Source organism: Canis lupus, chromosome 19 (assembly GCF_048164855.1).
Source record: "Canis lupus baileyi chromosome 19, mCanLup2.hap1, whole genome shotgun sequence".
Taxonomy (NCBI): Eukaryota; Metazoa; Chordata; class Mammalia; order Carnivora; family Canidae; genus Canis; species Canis lupus.
In genome coordinates this window covers 7,112,224-7,127,232 of record NC_132856.1, presented here as the reverse complement: position 1 = coordinate 7,127,232, position 15,009 = coordinate 7,112,224, and the positions used below count along the sequence as shown (strand labels likewise).

The window sequence follows — 15,009 nt, the reverse complement described above, 5'->3', positions numbered from 1 at the left end:
GCAGGGGCCATTTGGGGACACAGGGCTTCCCCGCAGAAGTGATGCCTCCACTGGGAAGTGAAGGCTTGCAGACAAGGGGGACTGGAAAGGAAGGTGCTCCTGGTGGGAGAAAGAGTGGGAGAAAGCTCGCATGTCAGGCGGGGGCTCTGACCTTACCTGGTGGGATGTCATCAGATAAAGGTAACCAGGGTCTGCTGGGTCAAACTGCATGACGTGGTGCACAGGTTCCCCGTAGGCCACTGTCACCGCCCGCCTGCTCACCACCTGCATGCTCTCATTCAGGTTGATCTGTTGAGGGGAGTGGCCATCAGCGTGATGGTGCATCAGGAGGGCGCCCATGGCGGGGCATATGCCCCTGGAGGTGGGGACCGGACTTAGGCTTGGGGTCTCAGCCTCATTGTCTTTCAGGCCTTCCAGGACTAGTGAGAAATCACGGACATGTACAGGAGGGCGGGGGGTCCGGCCTCTACACGTGTGCTTCTGCTGTGCCCCTACCAGGAACTCCCTCCCTGGTCTTCTGACTGGTCTTCTCCAACACCTCCCACCCTGTGAATACATACACACTTGACAGTTTGCAAAAGATTCTCTGAGAGGATGTCTGGCATCATGCCTAAGAGCAGGGACGTGGGTTTGAATTCTGGCTTTGACATTTACAAGCTGTACAAACATGAAGTTGTGACTCCCTTCCACCGCCAGAGCCTCAGCTTCCTGACCTAACCGGACTGCTGATGACACCTGCCCCTCAGGACCATGGTGAGCACAATGGAGAAGATGCCTGCAAAGTGCTGATGGGGCCACACTTCTCCTGCCTCTCCTCTTGTGCCCATTTCACAGATGAGGAGACTGAGGCCCAGAGAGGTGACAGACTTGGTGAGAGTCATAAAATGAAGACACTTCAGGGCTGTCACAAGGCAAGCCCAGGCCTGTCTGACCCCACAGTCCAAGGGTGGGTCTAGGGAGTGGGGGCCAAGGCCCTGGCAGAAGGAAGACCAGGACTAGTTGAGGCCTAGAAGCTTCTCTGGCTCTGAGAGCCCCTCTGCATGTCCTCCTGAGAACAGACAACGCCCAACAGAGCTCCATCAAACTTTGTTCTTTTCTGGCTGGCCCCTCACATCTCCAACATGCTGCCTTGTTGGAGGCCCCACCAGGCCCCGAGCTGGGACCAGTGGCCTAGATGCCTCCCTGGGCCGGCTGCCAGGGGCCTCCTACTGCCTGACCTTCCTCTGTGGGCTCCAGACTTTTGGTAGCTCCCTCCTGCTTATGGAATAAACTTGTTCTGGCATTCAAGGCCCCGGCAACTAACCCCAACTTACTCTGCCAGGCTCATTTCCACTCAGGCATTCTGGCCTCTAGGCCTTCGCCCACGCTGTACTCCCTGCTGGAATACTTCTCTTCCTCTCCCTTCAGCTAAGATCTGTCCTCCCGGAGCCCTCTCTAGAAGAGTTTCTCAAATGCCCTCCACACACCAAATTGAAATTCTTCTCTTCCCAGGCTCCCACAGGCTCTGTTCCAGCCTCTGAGACGTGACCCATCCAGGTGGCCTCTTGGTGGAATCTGCCCAGGCAGCCTGGGCAGTGTCCGACCTGCCCCTGCCGTCGCCCTCAGGCACCCAGCAGACTCTGAGCTTATTCCCACTCCTTCAAACATCTACTGAGCACCTACTGTGCTCCAGAGCCTGGGCTGGGTGCTGTGATCTAAGCCCCAGGCAGGGAGGGGCTGGGTGGGTAATGAGGTCTGGGTGGAGGGGTCATGTGAGCTCCTGGTAGCATTCAACCCTAGCTCTCACTGTGTGACTTTGGGGCAGTCATTTCCCCTCTCAGAGGCTTAGTGTTCTCATTTGTGAAATGGGAATCCTGGTGCCACCTCCCTCACAGGGGGCAGTTGACTCTGACCAGTCATTTCCCCCACGACAGATGAGGAAACTGAGGCTCAGGGCAAGAAGGAACCACCCTCAGGCTACACAGCTGGGACCAGCAGGGCCAGGATCTGAACCTAAGTATCTAACTCCAGAACATGAGTCCCACCATCTAAGGACCCTCACTGGGGCTTCAAATGGGGAGAAGGATGCTCCTTGTCCCGGGGTCCTGGGGCCGGGTGGCCAGGGCTCTGATCCCCAGCCCACCTCCAGCGTATGGCATCTGCCTGGGCAGCTGAGGTAATGGAGTTATCAGATCTGAGTCAATTAGGCCAGGGCCTGGTACACACTGGAGCTGTGCCAGGCAGCTGACTTTCCTGACAGGGCAGGGACAGGAGGTGGCTGAGAGGAAGCTGGCCTAGCCCCTCACCTGGGCTGGGCCCAGGCCCTGGAAAATCCTTCCTACTGCATGGTGGTGAGATTCCTCTCACCTTTCCCAGCCGCAGGAGTCATTACCTCCAGAAAGCAGTCGTCTTGGTTGGGGGGAGTTGGGGGTGGGGGGCCTCAGAGGGTGGCAGGCGGGGTGAGGAGGGAAACAGCAGTGAGAGCCCCCACTTGCCAGGCTGTGGCCTTTCCCTATCAAACCCCAATAACAGTTTCAAGAGGCAGGGCTTACAACCCTTCACAGGTGCAGAAACTGAGGCCCAGAAAAAGAAAGTACATTGTCCAAGGTCAAGAGTCCAGACACTTGAACTCAGATCCCTCTGCTTCAAAGTCCTGGGTCCTATAGACCCAAGAGAAGGGCCCTCTCTCAGGCCTGACTTCCCTCCCCTCCCAGACAGGGCAGGTTTTGTTATGAGCAAAAGTAGGCGAAACAGATGTGAAAAATGCTTTGTAAACTGTAAGGTGCTAGGCAAACTGGAGAGAATGGAGGCTAATATTAGGCGTGTAGAGGCCAGGTGTACAGCCTCCCCAGACTCAGCCTCCCCTCACCACCCCAACCACCTCGGCCTCCCCAGCTCGGACCCCCCATACCTCCCAGCCCTACCTTAAGCAGCCGCCCACTGACTGTGCCCAGGAAGACCACTGTGTAGTTGCTGACACTGGCCACAGCCACGGAGGAGAGGCCTGGGGCTCGGAACACGGGCGTGGCCTTCAGGGGCTGCAGGATAGACAGTGGGTGCTGCAGGTGGGCAGCCCCACAATCCAGTTGCTCTGGCTGTAGCTGGAAAAGAAGCAATACGTCAGACCGCTAGAACCTTCTTTGGCTCCCTGCCCACACTGTATATCAGGCCCCAGTATCAGAACTTTAAAGTCCTGCTGCTGCTTCGCATGCCCAGGTCTGGGCTGAGGCCCAGACGCTAGCAGGACCCTACCCTTGACCATTGACTGACCCCTGACCTCAGCGTTAGTCGCAGAGCTGCCCCAAGGAGATGACGTTTCGGGTAGGGAGGAAGCATACAGGAAAAGCCGTGTGATGGAGGCAAGAGGAGGTGGCAATGGGACGAGGTCAGGAGGCCAGTACGGTGAGGACAGGGTGAGGCCCCCACACCCTCCCGCACGCGGAGCTGCCCCTCCTGGCTGGTCACAGCCGGGCAGAGCAGAGGAGCCCACACCAGACCACCTGAGGCCATCCTCTGCTTCAACTTACCTGCTGCTACCCAAGAGGTATCCCTCCGGCCTTGGCTGGGTCTCCTCCTCCCAGGTCCCCTGCTCCGACCCCAGCACCACCATGCAAATGTCCAGCAGCTCACCAGACCCCAGACTGAGGCCTCCCCCAACCAAGGCCCTCCGTCTCTCCCACAAGCATACATCCCCCTCATTTGCCCACATTACAGACAGACAAACCAAGGCAAGGTGTGTCCAAATGCACGGCCCTGCCATCCACATGGGCCCAGTGCCACCCTGAGTGGCCAATCAGTCCTCCCACACATGGAGCTAATGACCCAATCATTTCCTGGACTTGTTCCCTGCCCTTCCCCGAGTCCTGTTGCTCCTTCCAAAGGTTCCTTCTGCAACTTGCACAAAAGTACAAAACAGGCCTCCAGGAAGCAGCTTTGAGAAGATAATCACGCAAATCCACAAGGATGCAGACACAAGGACAGTTTAGAAGAGTAGATGGGGAAAGGACCTCAGCATCCTGCAGGATTGAGCATGAAGATAATGGCACGTGGCCCAGGAGAGCCACCCCCACCCCTGGGGGCCACCACAACTCCGTGTAGATCATGACAGAAAGATCTCTGACTGAGAAAAGTCGCAGGATGTCAGAGGGCCGTTTTGGTAAAGCTGGCACATCCACATGATGGTAAATGTAACAACAGCCTATGTTTGGGGCGCTGGGTGGCTCAGTCAGATGAGTGTCTATCTTCGACTCAGGTCATGATCCCAGGTCCGCGGATACAGCCCACACTGGGCTCCCTGCTCAGTGGGCTCCCCACACTGGGCTCCCAAGGCCTGACAGCAGTGGGGAGTCTGCTTCTCCCTCTCCCTCGGTGTGTTCTTTCTCTCTCTCTCTCTCAAATTGGTAAATAAATAAATAAAATCTTTACTGAGAACTGACATTGTACCAGGCATCAACTCCCTAAATCCTGGTAGTCCTATGAGGTTCCCCGTCATAGACGAGGAAACTGAGGCTCATGGGGGGACAGGGCCTGCTCTAGATCACCAGTTGCAGTGTCATGCCTCTCTGGTTGAAACTGGCAGCATACCCCTGGGCCCCTGGACACTGGATGTGGGCAGCCAAGGCTCTGAGCCTCGGAAGGTCACCAGAATGTAGCATCAGAACTGGCAGCCTAAGCGTTTTTTTTTTTTTTTTTTTAAGATTTTATTGATTTATTCATGAGAGACAGACAGAGAGAGAGGCAGAGACATAGGCAGAGGGAGAAGCAGGCTCCCCATGGGGAGCCTGATGCAGGACTCCATCCCAGGACCCCAGGATCATGACCTAAGCCAAAGGCAGACGCTCGACCACTGAGCCACCCAGGCGTCCCTGTTGGTTTTTTTTTTTTTTTTAAGATTTTATTTATTCACAAGAGACACAGAGAAAGAGAGAGAGGCAGAGACATAGGCAGAGGGAGGAGCAGGCTCCACGCAGGGAGCCTGATGTGGGACTTGATCCTGGGACCCCAGGATCATGCCCTGGGCCAAAGGCAGGCACTAAACCACTGAGCCACCCAGGCATCCCCCTGTTGGGTTTTTTAAAATTCCTCATTTATGCTTTTTGCAAGCCTAAGTCACTGATGATGTGCCTGTATGGGGTTTGCTCAAAATCTCAGCTAGTTTTCAAAAACAATAAATACCAGGTCCTCCTGTCCTTGGGTGAATAAACACAGTTTCAGGCCCCACAAGCCTCTAGGTGAGGCCTGTATCCCAGGGTGTCCTGGGGGGCTGAGCCCTGAGCCCAGAGTGGGGTGGGGTTGGGGCTACCTCTGGGCCAAAACCCATGAGTGGGTAGTGTTCCACAGAGTAGCTGGGGGTGACCGGGCAAGTCGCCTCACTTCCCTGAGCCTCAGTTTATTGAACCAAGAAGTAGGTGCATCTCTAGCACCTCTGTCACAAGAATCGGGATGAGATCATTCATCAGGGAAGCGCCTGCAGTGTGCGCAGATGCTCCAGAAGTGTTAGCTGACACTGCTGCCATCTCAGATGTGACTGTCACTAAAATGATTATTATAAAATGGAATTTGGGACAAATCCTGCCCCTCCTCTAAAGCTTTCCAGCTGGACAGAGCAGGAGGCCCTTAAGGCAGCCTCTCACCCAGGAGGCTCTCCCAGCCCCTCTTTTCTGGGCCCCCTCAGATCTCAACATGTCCCCCTGAACACAGCTGCCAAGTGAGCCCTTTAAAAATGCAGAGGCCTCCCCTGCTTGAAATCCTCTGATGGTTTGCACAACACTTAGAATAAACACTGAATCCTAAATCCCCCCATCAGGGGCCCTGAGCCCTTCTAAACCCATCCCATACCCTCCTCACCCACGCTTCTCCGCTCATTTCTATCCCTCAAACAGTGGGCCCTACCTCAGGGCCTTTGCTCTTGCTGCTCCCCCTGCCTGGAGTGCCATTCCCTGGGCTGTCACATAATCGGCTCCTTCCTATGCTGCAGCTTCAGACCTACTGTGCCCGACTCCATCCTGTGTGTGTGTCCCCTCCAAGGTCGGGGACAGCTCCCCAGCTATCTCTCCCAGCCCCGGGCCCACCCCTCAGCAATCCTGCAGCTGCAGGGAAGAGGTGAGGGGGGCTCTCAGCAAGCAGGCAGGAGAGTGGGCATTTGGGCCCAAGGCCTGCCAGGAGGGAAGAAGCTTCTCCTAGGGGTTACATAACTTTTCTTCACTGAATATGGATTACTTGCGTCATGAAATAATAAGCTGCTTTAAAATTAAAATTGTAAACCCTTGCCTGGGGGACACGATTTTCCTCCCTGAGCTCTGGGAGGGGTGAGGTGGGGAGGAGGTTGGAGAGGGATGGGGAGACCCGGGAGGCCCCAGATGACATCCTTTGGGGTTTTCTGCCCTGGGCCCTGCAGTGGTGAACCCCAGCCAGCCAGAAAAAGTCAGACGGACAAGGCCCTGAGATGAGGGTGACCTGGGGGCCAGGGTGGCAGAGAGTATGAGGCAGGAGCAAGCCGGGGATCCATCTCTCGCCTGCCCGCCCTGACGTTCACAAGCCATTAATTCTGTACCGATGGAATTTTCTAAAAAGCCTTTCCTCCAACTTTTTTTTTTTCCTTATCCTAAAAATAAAATCTTAAAAAAAAAAAATGTTTAAAGGAGAAGTAACCCCCGTCAGCTGCTCTGAATGATCTGTGTTCTGAGGGGGAAGCTGACTCCCTGACTGCCAGGGGAAATCATAAGGCTGCCAACCAGCTCAAAAGTGGAAGCTGGGACACATGTCCACCGACCAGGCGGGAAACGCCTGCCTGTTGGAGGAGGGGGCTGCAGGCCCGGGAAAGGGGGACAGCGCCCTTGGGGATGGGGTGGCTGTCCCCAGCATGGCCTCTGCCAAACTTGGTCTCCAAAGGCATTAAGAAGAACCTGTCTCCAGCTCCTGGCCATCCTCAGGATCAAGCTTGGCATTCAAGGCCTTTGTGATCTGGCTCCAACTACCCAGGCTTCAAGTCTCTTTTTTCCCTCTGTCCCACCCTCTGCTCTGACCACACCAATCTCTGTAATACCTTGAATGTGGCCACATTTTCCCACCAGGGCTCCTGATCTTTCATAATGTTGCTCCCTTAGCAGCCAGTGCCCTTCCCACACCCCTGAGCCTTCATACTTCCCCTAGACCATCAGTCCCTGTTGTCTTGACCCTTGCTAGTCCCTTTGCCAGACATATCCAGGCAGCAAGTTTTTCACCAGCTTTCAAGATATGACTCAGAAAAAAAAAATCTCCCCTCTTCTGTGACAGCACTGTGCTGGTTACCACTTTCATTTATCATGGTAGCATAAACATGAGCTTCTCCAGGGTGGAGACTGTGAGTGTTTACTAAAGAAAAGAGACTAATTTTGACTAAAGTGTGATTGACTGTATTCAGCTGCTTCTGTTCCAGAGACTGAGAGCAAACAGTGCCGTGGTGGGTGCTGGAGAACTAGAGCAACATATAGGCCAACTGTATACCTACTCTGTGTGTGTGTGTGTGTGTGTGTGTGTGTGCGCGCGCGCGCACGTGCGCGGCAACATAGGAGAGTCAGGTATTCAGGCCAGGCAGCACCTGGCTGCTACTTTTGGTTTCTCTAAGAACCTCAGTATATCCCTCTCTGAAATGGGAAGAGCAATAGCTGGCTGCAGGTCTCAGCTTTTTTCTGAGAGGAGGACACGCCCACCCTCTTCAGCTAGCTCCCTCCTGGGGCCAAAGCTCAGCTCTGCCCACTTTCCCATTAAAACTCTGACATATCGATTTCACTACCAACTGTAATTGTGTTGACTTTCTCTCCCCAGGAAGCCGGTTGGAGCAGGAGCTTCAAGAACCCAGTTTCTCAGGCCTCCACATCCTGCCTGCAAACCCCACCAAACCTCAGCCCCGCTGCAGGTGGCACTCCAAGGAGGATGAGGCATCAGTGGAAGGCCGGGTGGCAGCCTGCGAGGCCCAGTGGTTCCATCCCAGGTACAGAAGACACTGGCTGTTGGGGCTCTGTGCTCGGGCACTGAGGGCACTGTCACACCTCAAGTGTTCGTTATCAAACCAAGATCCCAGGAAAGCAGCTTCACTGTGAGTAGCTGGAAGCACACAATCACTTTTGGGTATTAAAAAGTACACCTGGGCCAGAACCAAACCAAGTCCCCTCCTTGTCACCCTCCACAGCTAAAGGGAGCGTTTAAAACTGTAAAGTACTAAATGCCAACGTGGGATCCTGGAAATGAAAAAGGATCGTGGAGTGAAGTCTGGAGTTCAGTTGAGAGTTAAGTACTAACGCTGGTTTTTTAGTTTTGACAAGTGTACCCCAGGAGTGTAAAACCTTACCGATGGGGAAAATGGGAAGGGTACACCGAAACTGCCTGTACTATCTTTGTGGTTTCCCTGTAAGTCTAAAATTATTCTAAAATAAAAGGTTTATTAAAAAAATAATAGGGGCACCTGGGTGGCTCAGTGGTTGAGCGTCTGCCTTTGGCTCAGGGCGTGATCCTGGGGTCTTGGGATCGAGTCCACATCGGGGTCCCCACAGGGAGCCTGCTTCTCCCTCCTCCTGTGTCTCTGTCTCTTTCTGTGTGTGTCTCATGAATAAATACAATCTTAAAAAAAAAGAGAGAGAGAGAGGGAGCGAGAGAAGCCCTGAGGTTAAAGGGGGAGCATTCTCAAGGTCACCTGCGTGCCACGGGTACTCAGGTGGGGATTTGAAGTCACACCTGTGACTCCAGACCCAAAACCCTCCCTCCCACCTTAAGCTGCCAGAAACCGCAGCTCATGCCCTGTGGCTCCACAGAGCGGACACCTCCACCGACGATAAACTGAGTCATGGAACGAGCCACGGGCCAACCATGTGGCGGCCCAGGGAGGAAACAGGATGGACCTGGCTCTAAGGGCAACCGGCAATGGCCCCCACATCATGGAGGAAGCCGCCTGCTGCCTGGGAAGGAAATACCAGCACCTCCGGGTGGGTGATCAAGATCCTTACTTCCTGGAGAGGGAGGCAAGCAGGGAGAGAATGTGCAACTGGACCACAGAACAACAGCCAAGGGGCCTGGCTCTGAGCCAGGGGTGAAACCAAGGCACAGAGAGAGGTAGAGGCTTCCTCAGGACACACAGCACCATCACCCCTGGTTGCCTGAATCAGGTAGGGGAAAAGCCGAGAAGTAGCAATGGACATGGCAGCTTGAGTAGACCCTTCCAGAGTTTGAGAGGCCTGCCTCTGTTTCCCTGACCCCCCTCTCTGAAGGAGGCGGGTCATTCCACCCCAGGGCACTGCATTCATCCAGGCAAGCTGAGCATCACCTGGAAGAGTTGTGCAAACCAACCAGCCAGACCATCCTGAGCACCATATGTGTGTCTCGCCTCTAGCCACAAACTGGCACCCCAGGCCCTGCCACCAAGCTGGACAAAGTCTGGAGGGAGACTCCCCAGGCTGAGGTCAGAGGCCCAGCTGGACTGAAGACCTGCTGCATGTAGGCTCCGTGCAGAACTGCCTCATAGTCACACTCTTGTTATGTCCCCATTTTACAGACAGAGAAAGCGAGCCTCCGACGTACCAAGTCTTGTGGCTCAACACTCACCATGGGATGCTGCCTCCCATCTGAGCCTCAGTCTCTGCATCTGTAAAGTGGGAGTAATAAAAGCACCCTCCACAGAGGGCTGCGGGGAAGGGCTCAGCTCCCAGCAGCCCTCTATCTGACCACGGTCCCCATCCCCATCCGCTGTGCGGGTCACTCCCCAGGACAAGCCGCTGCACTGCAGCCACCCTCACCCACACGGGTGCTGAGAGCTCCGGCCTGCCTGGGAACGGCTACCACAGCCGCTGACTCAAGCAGCCATTGTTTTGTTAGCTGGACGTGGCCCCCCCAGACACCCAGCTCCCCCTTCTTGAAGCTGTTTCTCATTCTGGCCCAGCCTGGCCCCATTTCCAGCCCTTCCCCCCTGGGGTCCCAGAGGAGCGCAGTGTGGGACGGGCAGCCAGCGACTCGGCTCTTCCCTGGCCCGGGAAGTCACTCCCTCTCTCCCCGGCCTGCTCCGATGGGGGCGGGGTGGCAGCGTCCTGCGGCTCCCGCCCCTCCTCTCCCTGGAACAGTTTCCGTCCCAGCCTCTTCCCCTAGAGGGGATGTGGGCCAGGAGGAGCTGAGAGCCGCAGCTGCCTCTCTCTCGGGCACATTTGGCCTTCCTCCTCCTGGGGCTAGGGAGCCCTGGAGATTAGAACTCACACCCTCCTCCCCAGCCCCAGGGTGCTGGCCTCCGTCCCAGAGTCATCATCCAACTGATTGTGGGCACACCCGAGGGGACAGGGCTGGCGTGGAGGCCCCAGCAAACATCTCTGGGCTGGTCCCACGTGCCAGGGACATGGAGGTGCCACATGGGTCCCTCTCTCCAGCTGCCCACGTCCCAGTTCAGAGATCGCCCCCAAGTCAGGAAGGGATCGCTTGGAAATAAGAACAATCCAGTAGCATCAACAACACAATAGTGAGCAGCTACAGTTGGCTTTGTGCCCTGCCTGTACAACCTCATCTAACCCTAGTAAGTTGGTGCTACTTTACAGCAAAGGAAACTGAGGTAGTGACTTGTCCAGGGTCACACAGCCAAAATGGCCAGACACGAGCCTCCAACCTAGGCAGGCTGGCTGCAGAGTCCTTGCCCTTAACCATAGCCCCTCCAGCCGATGCTCCGCTGGGCAGGGCCAATAGCCATGGGGACCTGGCTGCCGGGAGCAGGGAAGGCCCTGGGTGGCAAGCTGGGGAAATTGAGGCCCACCAAGGAGACGGCCACTTCTGGAGGGCTCATTCACCTCAAACAGGGATGTGGGGCGCGCCCTGAGAGGGGCATGGGGGCGGAGGTGACCGCAGAGCCCCATTTAGCTCCTTTCCCGGGCCTGGCCTCCACTTCAAGGCCTCTGCCCGCTGCCCCCCCATTATTTACCGATCAGAGCAGAAAGCACTACATGATTAACGCCCCGCTGGGGCCTCGCTGGGCCTCATAATGGAGCTTCGAGCTTCCTCCCTCCTCTAGCGTGTGATTTATCGTGTTTCAGGGTAAAGGATGGCGGCCTGGGAGGGGCCAGCCCCGCTGGCCTGGCGGATCCCGGATCCCGGTGGCATTGAGTGTCAGCGGGAGAGTGGGTGGTGCACGGGCCCATTCAGGCAGCCTGCTGGGTTCGGCTCTGGCCCAAACACAGGCTTTGAAAAGAAAACGGCCACACTCCGGGGGTAGCCAGGATCCAAATTCACGTGGCTGGTGCCAGAAGACTTTCCAGGCCTGTCCCCACGCGGCACCAGCTGGTTTCCATGGCAATCCCCACACCGTTGTCTGAGCTGGAGAGGCCCACGGGAGTCACCTGGTCCAGCCTCAGTGGGGACTCTGGGAGAGAGCCTCCTGCTCCTGCCAGCACCTAGCGGGCCTGACGAGGGGCCAGCAGCTATGAAGTCCCTTCTAGACCTGGATCAACTATGTCTCACTCTTCCGCAAAAGCCTTGCTGGCTCCCCGCAGCCCACAGGACAGCATCTAAATCCTTGGCCTGCACCCCAGACCCCACACACTCAGCTTCATCTCTGCCTGCTACCCAAGCCACGTTCCATCCACCACATCTCTGGGCCTTTGCCTCTGCCTAGAGTGCCCTCCCCAGCCCCATCTGCCCAAGTCCCACTCCAACATCCCCCTCCTCCAGGAAGCCTTCCTTGACTCCCTCAGAAGAGGCTGGGCAGTGCACAGCCCTGGCTGCGGCATCTCCTCTGGCAGGATCTCCTCCCTGGCTGCCTGGGAGCTCCTGGAGGGTAGGGGCAGAGTCTGATTCGTCCCTTTTTTGGGAGCCTCCTATACTGCCACATTCTAGAGAACCCTGCACCAGGAGCAAGGACAGGCAGGAGATGCTTCCTAGGAGGCGCTGGGCTTTGGTGGATGAAGGCAGAGGCAGCGGCAGTCTTGGGGAACAGGAGCCCCACGCCTGGGACCATGCCGGGCCCCGGGGCGCACTGGGAAGCTCCCAGTCCTGCTCACAACACCCCCAGCAGGGCCAGAGCTCCCCTGGGTGTCTGTTTCCTCACCCCTTCCCACCGTGCCTCTGAGAGCCCCTTTGGGTCACACCCCTGCAGTGTCCCAATGTTTTGGGAAGAACCAAAGAGTAAACATGATGAGCATGGGCTCTGTAGCCAGACACACGCTCCACCTTTTACCCACTGTGTTGCCCCAGGCAAGTCACTTAACCTCTCTGGCCCTCAGTTTCCCCTTTCTGTAGGGATAAAACTCATCTCATTCCACTTCTGGGGAGATTAAAAGATAGACGACACATAGAGCGCTTTGCAATCCGCCTAACACAAAATCAACTCCCAAGAGACAGCAGCAGTAATAGAGGTAACACAGATACTGATGGAAGCCCTTCTCCGACGGAGTGCTTCCCTGCCACTCCCACAGCCCGACGCAGATTGGAAAACTGAGGTCCAGAAAGGAGATGGGACCCCACATCACCCGGGGCGCAGGCCCTCATGCTCCTCTTCCACACACACCGACTGTTCTCCCTCCAGCAACCGGAGCTCAGAACTCGGCCTGTTTCCTTAATCTCCATGAAAACCAGCAGCCGCGGGCCAGCAAATCTGACCCTTGCAGCGTGTTTCTGCAGGGGCTGATGCTGACTCACACAGCCTCTGCCAAACACCAGGCTGCTCTGTTCTTCCCTGTGCTGACCCCATTTTGCAGACGGGAAGAAGGAGGACCAGAGAAGGGAAGTGACTTGCCCGAGGCCATAGCTAGGAAGGTACAGAGCCAGGACTTGAATCCAGGGAATCGGTGCCAGGGCCCAGCATGCATGTACCCCCTGGTCCTGCCTGGGTGTGGCAGGTCCTAACTGTGGGTATTGCTAAGGCCAGGCCCATCCACCCTCCGAACAAACCCTGGATGGTGCCATATTGGCCCGGAGGGGAGGCAGCCTCCCAGCCCCAGTACCCGGCCAGCACTGGTCTAGTGTGGAAGGAGATCTGTCAAGTCATCATTCAAACTGACCACATCCGTCACTTGCACACTCAAAGGGCCAGGAAGCTCACTCCTTTCAGAGTCATCGGATCATACATATTTTTAGAGATGAATGCACCTAGTGGTTCCCGGCCTTCCCACTTCCTCAGAAGGCCTGTTCAGCCCCAGCCTTGACAGATGGCCTGGCCAGGCTCCCCCTACTCTGGAACTGAGTCACTGCCCCATCAGCTCCCAGTTTCCATCCGGGGCCTGCGTGGAGGTGCTATCACAGAAGAGGGTTTTGTACAAAGGGCCCGGCCCAAGTCTCCATGGAACAGGGCTACTGCAGAACTCCCAGCTGAGAGCTCACAGAGAATGCTAGCCGTCATCCACCATGGATTCTGGGGCCAGAGAGCCAGTCTGCAGGTCCCCATTCCTGCTAATCAGCCATGTGACCCCGGGCCTCAGTTTCTCCATCCGTAAGCTGGGGATAACAGCACTTCCTGCCTCACGGTGGGGGGCTGTGATATCAGGCACACGGGTGCTGGTGAAGGGCCGCCGCGGTGACGCCGCTCAGAACCGGGAGCTCAGCCCCGGAGAGCTGACAGGGCACCCACCCTGCACACACCCCGCAGGCCTGCCAGGTACCTGGCACCTGCCCAGTCGATGGCAGTGAAAACATGCCCACTCTCCAGGTCAGCCTCTGCCTTCCTGCCCCCGAGCTCACTCAGCTGGGGCAGCCCTGGACACACCCTCGCCTCACCCCTCTGTCGTCTTGCCCACCCAAGTCACTTTTAGGACTTGGTGTGATTCCATCTCCTCTGAGGGCCTGAACCCCCTTCCTCTGAGCACTCCCTGCTCTGCTGGCTGTTTCACACATGCCGAGCACACTCTTCTCAGATGCAGTTTCTCCCTCCTGTTACTAATACCTCCAACTGCCATTTCCTGGGCACCGCATGTGGGATTTCAATCTGCCCACATCCTCAGAGGGAGACACTGTCCCACTTTACAATGAGGAAGCAGAGGCCCAGAGAGGGTACGTGACTCGCCCTGGCCACACGGCACATAGGCAAGAGAATGGGACTCAACATCTCGTACCTGGGAGTCAGGACTGGGGACATTCCCAGGATGGGCCGGGATATTGGATTATTAGCCATCACCTGGCCCAAGGCCTGTCTATCTCTCTAGGCTAGACGGTCATCCTGGCCAGCCCTACTGGAATCCCCTAAGTCCCACCAAGTATCCGCTTGTACCCTTGGCCACAGGAAGCTCACTCCCAGCCCCCAGCGCAACTCCAAATGTAAAGCCCATTTTGGAAGCTCTGTCTCCCTCCACCTCCACCCAGGATTTCAGCCCCTAAATTGGTTCAGAAAACGCCTTCTTGACGATGAGCGCCCACCCACCGCATGCCAGTTTAAAACAGCCTGAGGGTTTTTTTTCCACCTTTACTATAAAAAGACACCTTGAAAATGCAGCATTGGCATTTCCCTGTTGGTTTTCCTTTTGACTTAAAAAAACAAATATCACGGTCACTCAACGGTTGAGAGGAAAGATTTGGGGAAGGGGGTTAGACTCAGCCTGCCCTCACCTTGCCGGGTAACCCTGTGCCTCAGTTTCCCCATCAATAGCGCATAGCAACTTGCCAACTTGTTTTCACCTCAAATCTAAATTGAGGAAAGGGATCCAAGCTACGTGCAATGGAGGATAGTTTTCACACTCACTTTCTCATAATTGTGCCACCGCCCCAACTATGCCAAAAACAACCAGGGACAAAGTCGGGGCCTTCCGAAGCCTGGCGGGGTGGACATATTTCCCTGTTTCTGACCTCACACCTGGGCAGCTCCTCCCTTCTCCGGCAGATTCCTGGATAGAAGGTGGCAGCAGAGGCTAAGACTTCGTTGTCTTGAAGGCAGACAACAGAGGACAAAGTCGACCAGGTGAGGATCTGGAAAGTCTGAAATCACCCTGACTGAGGGGCTGGGCTTCCAGAGGACCACCCAAGCCACCTCGCTTGGAGGTCAGCTGTCCCTAGAGAACAGATGGAAGGGCAGGGTCCTATGTCCTGCACTGAGACCACCCG

General features: G+C 56.2%; 1 protein-coding gene across 1 annotated transcript in view; it reads right to left on the bottom strand.

Moving 5' to 3' along the window:
- The window catches only part of PLXND1 (plexin D1), a 55,560-nt gene that overhangs the window by 34,883 nt on the left and 5,668 nt on the right, over window positions 1–15,009 (bottom strand). The window contains exons 2-3 of the mRNA XM_072785051.1: window positions 2,904–3,080; window positions 157–288 (exon numbers count right to left, since the gene is read on the bottom strand). Of these exons, the coding sequence (XP_072641152.1) occupies window positions 157–288; window positions 2,904–3,080 (309 nt within the window). The remainder of the gene's footprint in view (window positions 1–156; window positions 289–2,903; window positions 3,081–15,009) is intronic.